This window comes from Triticum aestivum, chromosome 3B (genome assembly GCF_018294505.1).
Source record: "Triticum aestivum cultivar Chinese Spring chromosome 3B, IWGSC CS RefSeq v2.1, whole genome shotgun sequence".
In the NCBI taxonomy this organism is placed as follows: Eukaryota; Viridiplantae; Streptophyta; class Magnoliopsida; order Poales; family Poaceae; genus Triticum; species Triticum aestivum.
The window spans coordinates 137,262,997-137,275,397 of NC_057801.1; the positions used below are offsets into that span (position 1 = coordinate 137,262,997).

General features: G+C 47.7%; 1 protein-coding gene across 1 annotated transcript; it reads right to left on the reverse strand.

Annotated features, from left to right (window-relative positions):
• Window positions 1–9,113: 9,113 nt before the first annotated feature.
• On the reverse strand, window positions 9,114–10,923 carry LOC123069009 (acyl transferase 7). Its single transcript, XM_044491723.1, has one exon. It carries the CDS (start codon window positions 10,906–10,908, stop codon window positions 9,391–9,393), a length of 1,518 nt encoding a protein of 505 aa, XP_044347658.1. The 5' UTR covers window positions 10,909–10,923; the 3' UTR covers window positions 9,114–9,390.
• Window positions 10,924–12,401: the final 1,478 nt, after the last annotated feature.

A 12,401-nucleotide genomic window follows, 5' to 3' on the forward strand; every position in this document is an offset into this window, starting at 1 on the left:
CCGCCGGGAGCCGCCGCCCTCCGCCGCCTGGGCCCTCGTCGCCGAGCGCCACTGCGTGCCGGGTTCCTCCGCCGCCGGCCCGTCGGCCATCTCCGCCCTCGTCGCCCGCTAGGCCGCGCCCGTGACCTTTGGCGACGCCCGTGCCTCCTCCGCCCCGCGCCGGTCCCTTCCGGCCCGGATCCGGTGGGATCCGGCCCAGATCTGCCATCTTTGGCGAGCCCCGTCTTCATCCCCGCCAGCTCCGGTGATCCTCGGGATCCGTGCCGTCTGGATCCAGATTTGAGGTTGACCTCGAAAACGCCGAAGTCCCATAATTTTTGCATTATCATGCCATGTTCATCGCACCGTATCTCTTCATCCGTAGCTCCGTTTTGTGCGTGTAATATGTCAAATTGTTTGTCTCAACGAGTACATCATTTCATTCCATTGCATCATATTCATTTAAGGTCATCTAGATGCCTGAATCATCGTTGCAAGAGTGCTTCATAATGTTATCTGCTGTCTGTTATCAGAACTAGCTCTTTTGTCATTTTTGCCATGATTGATGTGTGCATCCTATGAGGTTGATGTCTACATGTGTTTTGATCTATGCTATGTCTTCTTTACAGAGGTGCTTACCATGTATTTTTGTGATCAATGTGGTGACTAGCACAAGCATGCAAACTAGGCATCGTGATGTTACTGATTTTAGTCCCTGTTCTGCTGTTATTTTGATGCCATGTAAACTTGATGCTACAGAGAGATCCATGCATATTTTGAGATACTTCAGTAAAGATGTTTTGAACATATGGTTATGCTCTATCCATCCCTGCCCTTGGTTGAAATTATGGAGTAGTCTAGCATGTCATTTTAGTGCTCTACTTTTGCTTTAAAATGTTTCCTAGCAGATTGTTTACATGTTATTCAATTTTGCCAAGGTTGTTGTAGTTTATACTTGCATGCTATGGACTTGTTCTTGCCTTGGTTTGTTTCACAAACATGTCTTCTTGATGATGCTATGCTTATATTGTCATGCAATGACCTGTGGTGAGTGATTCAAGCTTGTTAAGTAGGGTACATGCTGTTACTGTTTTGCTAGGCTGAAACTGTTATTTTGTGATGCTATATAAACATGTTGCTACTAATCATTCTATTCATAATATGGAGATGATAACTAAATATGTTTTGTTCTACATGTCATCCTTTAACCATCCAAGCCTCTGACTGCATTTATAGCTTGTTGTAGCTTGTTGTTTCCTTGCTCCAAACTTGCTTGATAATGTTGCTGTCAGCCTGTTAACATTAAGTTCAGTTGTTGCCATGTGTTTTTCTAGTGTTCCATGTACCCTATGTACTTTCTCTTGCCATTCTTAGCTTCAAGAACATGCCTTCTTACTGTTGGTTGCCTTGCTATGCTATATATTGCTCTGTGGTGAGTGGTACAAGCTCATCTACATGCCTTCATAATTCTGTTTCTGCCATGTTTGAATTTGTATTATAACTTGCCATGTTTACGTGGGTGCCATCATATTTTCTGATCCTTTTTGGCTTATTGTCAGTAAGGGACTTTTGATCTATGCTTTGAGTAGAACCATGCCATGTTTTGTTTTGCTATTATAAGTTCCTGTAACATGTTGTTTCATAGCTCTAAACATTGCAACCTGATGTTATTTTCTGAAAAGTCTGAACTGTTATTACTTGCAATCTTGCCATGTGTGTTTGGGCATGTTCTAGTGATTTCTGGAGATAGCTCAGTGTTCATGTTGTGTTATGCTTTACTTGTACATCATGCTCATGCCTTTTTTTCATGTTGTGGTGCTGTAGCATGTTGTTTTGATGCTTGCAATATGCCTAGTTGCTGTTTTGGACAGCTTGTCCTTTAAACTTGTTTCATGTGTGTGTGTTGAACCGTTGCTCCGTTTTGAGTGTGCTCTATATGAAACTTGCTTAGAATTGCATGTAGTTCCATATTATCATGTTGCATCCTTGTTTTCAGGTGTTTGCTTGATGTTTGGGTGCATTTTGCATCAATGCCATGTTTTACTTGTTTTGCTCATATCTTCTAGGCCGTAACTCCGAACTAAATGAACTTTATATGTAACTTGACTAGAATCTCGTGTAGATCATCGTGGTGCTCTTTAACTTGCTGTTTAACCACTTCAACTTAATGTTTGTTCAGATCTGGACCAATTTCGAAATATGCATATGAGGACTTACCGGAATTGTTATATGTTGTTCCCGGCCTCATTTAAACTTGCCTTAGTGTGTTGCTCTTGTTTGCATCATCTCTTGCCATGAGTAGCTTCATGTAGTATTGTCTTGCATCATGTGCATCATGCATTGTTCATGTGTGGTGTGTTTACTATGTTGTGTGCTTCTTCTCGATAGTTCCCGTTTCGTTGCGATCGTGAGGATTCGTTCGTCTACGCTTGGTTCGGCTTCATCCGGTCATCTTCTTCATGGACTCGTTCTTCTTCCTTGCGGGATTTCAGGCAAGATGACCGCTACCCTGGATCTCACTACTATCATTGCTATGCTAGTTGTTTCGTTCTATCACTATGTTGCGCTTCCTATCACCTGTTCTTCAAGCCTCCCCAAATTGCCATGAACCTCTAACCTTTGACACCATTCCTAGCAAACCGTTGCTTGGCTATGTTACCGCTTTGCTCAGCCCTCTTATAGCGTTGCTAGTTGCAGGTGAAGTTGAAGATTGCTCCATGGTGGACAGGATTTTGCTTGGGATATCACAATATCTCTTATATTATTAATGCATCAATATACTTGGTAAAGGGTGGAAGACTCGGCCTTTTGCCTGGTGTTTTGTTCCACTCTTGCCGCCCTAGTTTCCGTCATACCGGTGTTATGTTCCCGGATTTTGCGTTCCTTACACGGTCGGGTGATTTATGGGACCCCCTTGACAGTTCGCTTTGAATAAAACTCCTCCAGCAAGGCCCAACATTGGTTTTACCATTTGCCTCACCACCACCTATACCTTTCCCTTGGGTCGGCCAACCCAAGGGTCATCTTTATTTTAGCCCCCCGGGCCAATGCTTATCTAAGTGCTGGTCCGAACCGAGCAGCCTGCGGGGCCACCTCGGGGCAACTCGAGGGCTGGTTTTACTCGTAGCTTGACTTATCCGGTGTTGCCCTGAGAACGAGATATGTGCAGCTCCTATCGGGATTGTCGGCGCATCGGGAGGCTTTGCTGGTCTTGTTTTACCATTGTCGAAATGTCTTGTAAATCGGGATTCCGAGTCTGATCGGGTCTTCCTGGGAGAAGATATATCCTTTGTTGATTGCGAGAGCTTATCATGGGCTAAGTTGGGACACCCCTGCAGGGTATAATCTTTCGAAAGCCGTGCCTGTGGTTATAGGCAGATGGGAATTTGTTAATGTCCGGTTGTAGATAACTTGACACCAGATCCGAATTAAAACGCATCAACCGCGTGTGTAGCCGTGATGGTCTCTTCTCGGCAGAGTCCGGGAAGTGAACACGGTTTCTGGGTTATGTTTGACGTAAGTAAGAGTTCAGGATCACTTCTTGATCATTACTAGTTGACGACCGTTCTGCTTGCTCTCTTCTCGCTCTTTTTTGCGTATGTTAGCCACCATATATGCTTAGTCGCTGCTGCAGCCTCACCACTTTACCCCTTCCTTTCCCTTTAAGCTTTGCTAGTCTTGATACCCATGGTAATGGGATTGCAGAGTCCTTGTGGCTCACAAATTACTACAACAACAGTTGCAGGTACAGGTTCTGCGATGATCTTGACGCGAGAGCGATGTTTGCTTGTATTGGAGTTCTTCTTCTGCTTCTTCGATCAGGGGATAGGTTCCAGGTCGGCAGCCTGGTCTAGCAGGGTGGATGTCGTTTGAGTTTCTGTTTGTGTTTCATCCGTAGTCGGATGTTGATATTGTGTATGATATATTGTTGTATTCGTGAGGCATTGTATGCCCTTTGTATGTATCCCCATCTATTATGTAATGTTGATGTAATGATATCCACCTTGCAAAAGCGTTTCAATATGCGGGTCTATCCTTGGTGGGACCTTCGAATTCCTTTTGGATAGGGTCGCATATTGGGCGTGACACGTACCTACGATATATGAAGAAGCTATGATGAGCCCAGATTCCGATAAATGGATTAATGCCATGAAATCTGAGATAGGATCCATGTATGAGACCAAAGTATGGACTTTGGTGGATTTGCCCAATGATCAACGACCCATAGAGAATAAATGGATCTTCAAGAAGAAGATTGACACTGATGGTAATGTTACTATCTATAAAGCTTGACTTGTTGCAAAAGGTTTTCGAAAAGTTCAAGGAGTTGATTATGATGAGACTTTCTTACCAGTAGCGATGCTTAAGTCTGTCTGAATCATGTTAGCAATTGCCGCATTTTATGATTATGAAATCTGGCAAATGGACGTCAAAACTACATTCCTTAATGGATTTCTTAAAGAAGAGTTGTATATGATGCAACCAGAAGGTTTTGTCGATCCTAAAGGTGCTAACAAAGTGTGCAAGCTCCAGCAATCCATTTATGGATTGGTGCAAGCATCTCAGAGTCGGAATATACGCTTTGATGAGGTGATCAAAGCATATGGTTTTATAAGATTTTTGGAGAAGCCTGTATTTACAAGAAAGTGAGTGGGAGCTCTATAGCATGTCTAATATTATATGTGGATGACATATTGTTGATTGGAAATGATATAGAATTTCTGGATAGCATAAAAGGATACTTGAATAGAAGTTTTTCAATGAAAGACCTCGATGAAGCTGCTTATATATTGGTCATCAAAATCTATAGAGATAGATCAAGACGCTTGATAGGAATTTCACAAAGCACATACCTTGATAAAGTTTTGAAGAAGTTCAAAATGATTCAGTTAAAGAAAGGGTTCTTGCTTGTGTTACAAGGTGTGAAATTGAGTCAGACTCAATGCCCGACCACTTCGGAAGATAGAGAGAAAATGGAAGTCATTCCCTATGCCTCAGCCATAGGTTCTATCAAGTGGGAGACTGAAGGAAATATGCCCTGGAGGCAATAGTAAAGTTGTTATTTTATATTTCCTTATTCATGATAAATGTTTATTATTCATGCTAGAATTGTATTAACCGGAAACATGATACATGTGTGAATACATAGACAAAACACCGTGTCCCTAGTATGCCTCTACTTGACTAGCTCGTTGATCAAAGATGGTTAAGTTTCCTAACCATAGACATGTGTTGTCATTTGATGAACGGGGTCACATCATTAGAAGAATGATGTGATGGACAAGACCCATCTGTTAGCTTAGCATAATGACCGTTCAGTTTTATTGCTACTACTTCTTCATGTCAAATACATATTCCTCCGACTATGAGATTATGCAACTCCCGGATACCGAAGGAATACCTTGTGTGCTATCAAACGTCACAACATAACTGGGTGATTAGAAAGATGCTCTACATCTATCTTCGAAGGTGTTTGTTGGGTTGACATAGATCGAGATTAGGATTTGTCACTCCGAGTATCAAAGAGGTATCTCTGGGCCCTCTCGGTAATGCACATCATAAGAAGCCTTGCAAGCAATGTGACTAATGAGTTAGTTGAGGGATGATGAATTAGGGAACGAGTAAAGAAACTTTTCGGTAACGGAATTGAACTAGGTATGAAGATATCGACGACCGAATCTCGGGCAAGTAACATATCGATGACAAAGGGAATAACATATGTGGGAGCCAATATGAGTATCCAGGTCCCACCATTGGTTATTGACCAGAGTGGTGTCTCGGTCATGTCTACACAGTTCTCGAACCCGTAGGGTCCGCACGTTTAACGTTCGATGATGATTTGTATTATATGACTTATGTGATTTGGTGACCGAATGTTGTTCGGATTCCCGGATGAGATCACGGACATGACGAGGAGTATCTAAATGGTCGAGAGGTAAATATTGATATATTGAATGATAGTATTCGGACACCGGAAGTGTTCCAGAATGTATCGGGTACATATCGGAGTACAGGGGGTGTTACCGGAACCCCCCGGGGGAAGATATGGGCCATATGGGCCATAGGAGGGAGGCACACCAGCCCACAAGGGGTGGCGCACCTTCCACCAGGGAAGGAGGCCAAATTGGACTAGGGGAGGGGGCGGCGCCCCCCTCTTTCCTTCTCCCCCTCTCTCTTCCCCTCTTTCCCCCTCCGGTAAAAGGAAAGGGGGGGCGAATCCAACTAGGAGCCCAAGAAGGATTCCTCCTACTTGGGCACGCCTAGGACTGGCTCGCTCCCCCTCCCTCCTTTATATACGTGGGAAGGGGGCGCCTAGAACACACATCAATTGTTCCAAGCCGTGTGCGGCGCCCCCTCCATAGTTTACGCCTCCGGTCATATTCTCGCGGTGCTTATTAGGCGAAGCCCACCACAGATCACTTCGCCATCACTGTGACCACGCCGTCGTGTTGACGGGACTCATCTACTTCCTTGACACTCTGCTGGATCAAGAAGCTCGAGGGACATCATCGCATTGAACGTGTGCAGAACTCGAAGGTGTTGTACGTTCGGTACTTCATCAGTCGGAACGAGAAGACGTTCGACTACATCAACCGCGTTAACAAACGCCTCCGCTTTCGGTCTACAAGGGTACGTGGACACACTCTCCCCTTCTCGTTGCTATGCATCTCCCAGATAGATCTTGCGTGAGACCAGGATTTTTTTTGAAATTGCATCCTACGTTTCCCAACATCCTTAGCAATTATCGCGGATTTAGGTGGACAAGGGAGTCGGGAAATATTTTGGTTGAGGTGGCTCGTCCTCCTTTGTTCCTCTATAAATACACCCATCAATGAAGTCCTTATGAAGGATGTGATCTAGGATCAAAATAGTGGCGATAATGGTTGAATGAGGGGGGCGTGGAGCAAATGGTGGGACCTACAAGCCTTCTCGTGCCCTCTTGCAGCACCCCATGAGTGTACTGTGCGTATGACTTTCTTTGTCTTTCTATTCCTTGATATATCGGCCTTTTCTATTTATTGGCATCATTCTTCGACTTCTCTGCAAAAGGGAGATGATATAAAAAGTCATGTCTACTAGTAAAATTGGAAATTAAGTAATGTAATTGATAAAAAGATACATAGTGGCACACAGGTGCGGGGACACCAACTGTATCTCGTGCTTTTTCATTGGAATTTTCAATTTGAATATATTATATCTTTTGAACAAAAAGCTTACTTTATATTTCATTTGCATATCGAAATCAAACCACTTCTAAATATGGTATACCATATTTTTGCAACTTCACTAAGTTTCGCCTGCCAAAACCTGGTAGGAACGAATGATAAATTCACTAAGTTTCACAAGCTAAAACTTAAAACCATGCAGGCAACTACGAGGAATCAAACGAGTTTGTGTATTGCAAGGCAATCGTGCGGCCAAGCGCGGCTGGGATGGTTTGTGCCCCTCCGGGGAAAATGATACGAAAAGACATTAGAAAGCTAGAAGAAAAGATTGTTGCTTTTGGACGCATTAACACCTTCATACAACACAATGCGTTACGATGGAGTAACTACCATGAAAATAACACATTTCAATACAAACACCCAATTCCTATGAATATGTCAATATGAATGCCCATGTGCAAAGGCATGTTTCTGGATTTAACTGCTTCATGCATTGATGCAGTGAGCAATATTATTTTGCCTTCTTGTATGCATTGCAAAAAAGAATGCCACAAGATGAGGGGGCTAGCTAACAATGGGGGGTGATGAAGGAGCCGAGATCACAAAAGGAGGGGAGAGGACCAAGAACTATGCATCGTTTGGGGGTCCGTCGGCAAGAAAACAATGGATTCGACCCGAAAGACAAGTCCATATTAGCTACGAGAAATTGCCTGTGTTACCAGTGCGGGTGGACTCTTAGATATTTATGGTACTCTCACCTCTCCTTATTGTGGGTCAGGTGCTGTAAAAGAATCTCTAGGAAATCCCATGGAGATCACAAAAAATCAGAATGAACCCTTCGAAAAGAGTACTACATCTACAAAATGTTAGTTTTTTTTTACAGGCAAGCTGACGTGGATAATTCTAATTGATAGTGGGATGAAGATGCACTCCCCGGCAAAATTCAGGGTAGAGATAATTGTAGTTTAGAAAGTTAAGTAAAACATTTGTAAATTCTTTGTAGGTCCGGCATAATTGCTTCGGAAATCCTATGAATTGTTTTTCTACACTAGGATCCCATAGGATTTCTAGAAAAATGACGAGATCTTTTGAGATTTTGCAATTCTGCCTGTGCCGACTATGACACATATCATGATTGAAAGCCCAAATAATTTATGTTACGCCCTCTGGCCCATATTAATTGTTGCATGGATCGGAGGTTGTACAATTTTTTGTATTTTTTTTTTTTTGTAAAATTTACATGCTTTGTTTTAAAACCAGGGGACAAAGAGGCCCTTTGTTTAGGCTCATCATTTGTAGAGTCTTGGTTAACGAAGGGATCAAGGTAACCGACGGTTCCTGAGGTATCAAGTTAGATTCCTATTGCGAACCAACCTGTGATTGAATGGTTAGAGGGATTGTGCTATCCCTAGCCCACCAGGGTTCAAGTCCTGGTGCTCGCATTTATTTTTGGATTTATTTCAGAATTTCCGGCGATGCGCATTCAGTGGAAGGAGACGTTCCCGTCGAGGACGAGGTGCCTACGGTGACTTCGTAAATTTCAAGATGATATGCCGGCTCAGTTTTTCGGAGGTGCTCATAGGGGTAGGGTATGAGTGTGTGCGTTCATAGAGGTGAGCGTATGCGTGTGTATATGAACGCTTGCGTCTGTACTGTGTTACAAAAAAGTCGGATTCCTATCAATGTCCATCCAGTAAACCATATGAATAAATAAACAGATAAAAAAGGAAGAAGCCAGCGACATCTGGGCATTTTCTTGTCGACGCATGCTGCAAGTGGATGCAGAACGGTTGTGCTACGACGAGATTCGTGCACGATCAGAAAATTGTTGCGCGTTGCATCACTGGCTTGGCACTACTGAATCGGCCGTGCAATCAGTGTGTGACCGACACAAAACGCAGGCGGAGCACACAGTGAGCACACTGCTCACAAGCCACCACCACCGTGGATCTCAGCCATGCGACAAGAGAAACAAAACAAAATTTCTCTAGTATAGTATCATGTCACAAATGATTCTTACAAGGATTAGTTAGTTGGTGGCTTTTCCCACCAAATCCAATCACGACCCAACCCCCCGAATCGGGGAGCTTATTTCCGGTTAAACTACACACCACCAACCTACATCAATCCATCCAAACAACCAACCCAATATTACCTACTAATTTAATCATCACATAAACATGTCAATTCCTCTCGCCTTCGTCTTGGACTTCTTCTTTGGCTCCGTCGTCGTGCTCGGCTCCGGTCAGTTCATGTCGAGCATCCCTTCGTGGAAGGCGGCGATGCGGTCGGGCGTCACGCACTGAGTGATGAGCCGCGCCCCTGGCTTGTGCGCCCACGGTTTCACCAAGATGCACGTCGCGATGTAGTCCAGGTTCGTCAGGGGCACGACGTGCGCCGGAGGTCCCCAGCCGTAGTCCACCTCGGCGAACCCGAGCCGCGTCCAGTCTGACACCAGCAGCGTCCGGTAGTCCGACGTGATCTGGTACGGGTCCGCGCCGCCGTCGGCGCCGGCCTCCCCGGTCGCCCACCGCCCGAACTCCGACGGCATCCGCCTCTTCCCGTCCTTGATGATCTTCACCACTTCGGGGATCGTGGAGCCGGACACCTTGCCCGCGGGTGTCGACACGCGCATGATGTAGTAGCAGTTGCCGTAGAACCCGGCCCCGGCGCGCGGGAGCGAGGCGTGCAGGAGGGGCCGGGCGTTCATGGCGAAGCAGAGGTGGACGGTGGAGTCCGGCTCGAACCCCGCCGCGCGGGTGCGGCTCTGCCACGCCTTGGCCACCAGCACCTCGAACGCCGAGCACCAGGAGCCGGTGTGCGACGAGTTGTACTGGGACTTGAAGTGGTTGATGTAGTCCGCGGAGATGTCCATGGCGAGGTACTCGAGGCGCTTGGCGCCCGCGGGGCTGGGCAGGCTGCCGATGACGGCGCCGGCCGGGTCGGGGATGGCCTCGCGGCCCCACTGCGGCTCCACCGTCAACCCTTCCACGGCGCGGCCGCGGGCGATGTCGCCAACGGCGGCCATGAACTGCGCGGCGCCGGGGCCGTCGGCGACGGCGTGGCTGAAGCGGAAGCCGACGACGAAGCCGCCGCAGGCGAAGGTGGTGACCTGGACGAGCAGGACGAGCTTCCGCGCGTCCTGCTCCTGTGCCGGCGTGGGCGGGAGCAACTCGTCCTTGGCGATCATCATGGGGTGCTCCAGGTACTCGACGTCCTCGAGCGCGCAGCCGGCGGCGGCCTCGGTGAACCAGACGCCGCTGCCGTCGCCGCCGCAGTCGACCTGCAGCAGCCCACCTTCCTCTGTGAACCCGAGGCGGCCGGCGAGTGGGTAATACTGGACGAGGGCCTGCGCCAGGGCCCGCTCGATGGTGCTCGCCGGGCCGGCATCGCCGCCGTCCCGGCCAGGAGCCGGCTTGAAGACGTGCAGCGACTCGATGAGCGCCATCTGGGTGGGGTAGCGGTCGAGCCAGGAGAGGCGGAGCGGGCCGGCCGGCGTGGGCTCGGCGGGGGTGACCAGCCGCTGCGCCAGCCGCTTGACGGACTTGGCGGCCGCCATGGGTGGGTCGGAGGCAGGAATGCTGCAATGGGGATCGGAGCTGGCGAGAGGGAGGATTGGTGGTAGGTGACCGGAGCGGAAGCGCGTCGTATTCAACTCAATCGGTTGCCTGGCTGGCTCGCTGCTGGTTGCTTTGACTTGGCAGGGGAGGCGGAACCGCGTCGTATTTATAGGAGCGACGTGCGCGGGGGAAATGTTTGGCATGGTGACGAGGATGGGTGTCGGACGAGTGAATGCCAGAAGCTGTCCGGGATGAGTTCTTTTTTTCTCTTGACCGGGATGATATTTTCTCCGAGGCTGGGTGGGGTGGGGGAGAAAGGCAAAGGACAAAGGTGGTGGAGCGGCGCGGCGCTTTCGTGGCTCTATCCACTTGCAGCCTCGTGTTCCAATCCATAGGATAGGCTACAGCACGCGCCAGCAGCCGTGCATCAATTATCATGGCACGGGCGGCAGCATCAGCTCGGCACCATCATCGTGTGGAGTGCTAGGCTGCTAATAGCTGGTAATGTATCTCTGTCAGTACACGTACGCATGCATGGTGTATTTGCACATCCTAATACGAGCCGACAGTGGCATGGTGTATTGACCCGTCCATTAATTCAGGCAGGGCTACTGTCAGCAAAGGCCGGTAGAAACTAAAGGTGGTGGGAGCAGCGCCTCCCTGGCCCGGCCCACTCGCAGCCCCGTGTAGCACGCGGCCGACACGCATCAATCAGTCACCGTGCCACGGACTGCAACATCAGCCCGCCCATATTAACTTGGGATGTAGTGCATGTTTTAGCATTTGCACATCTTCGGACCGATGACATGCGTGCCTGAACTATCAATCTGTCTATTCAGTTTCAGACACATTTAACTAGCGTCCGTCTATCCATCGTTATGCGTCGTCGCCAAGACGGTTTCTCCACCGGCAAATGCCACGCGGAGTTAACCGTGACGCATTCCACGGTGAAAACCCAGGCGATGCTCCCTCCAGCTCAGGCACGCGACGGCAGCGTACCCGGTCCATGGACCGACGCGGTCCAAACCGCGCGCGTGCTCCGTTTAACCGAGTAATTAACCACTCCTCTTGGCGTGGACGAGAACGCGAGCTGGTGGCAAATTCACGAACTGCGTAATTACGTACTTAATCGTTGTTGATGGTGATGTTAGGGGGGCCTTGATCCAGAAAAGTAACGATGAGGGATGGTGATGGCGATCGACTATTCTCACACGAGGACGGACCGCCGGATGGGCGAGAGGGACACCAAAACGGAATGCGCGTGAGAGAGAGTGCCGCAAAAGAAAAGTATTGTTATTAATTGAAGAAGGTGCTCCAGTGTACTCCCTCCGTTTCGAATTACTTGTCTTGGATTTGTCTAGATACGGATGTATCTAGACTCATTTTAGTGCTAGATACCTTCGTATCTAGACAAATCTAAGACAAGTAATTCGGAACGGAGGGAGTAGTTCAGTGGCTTGGTTTGGTGCCTGGCCTTATACGTGATATCCCCTTTTCCTTTTGGGCTCGATGATATTTATAGTTTCTGCGTGCCACATTTTCCTCGAGTTCTCACATCGTTGCGCTCTGTATAAAAAGGCATTCCAATCGAAAGCGTTAAAGCAGCAGCCGCGCGTACAGGATACTCACTAGCAAACACTATATACACATGCAGATCACTTTCCGACAGAACTAGATTAAGAGCTGCAGATTTGTG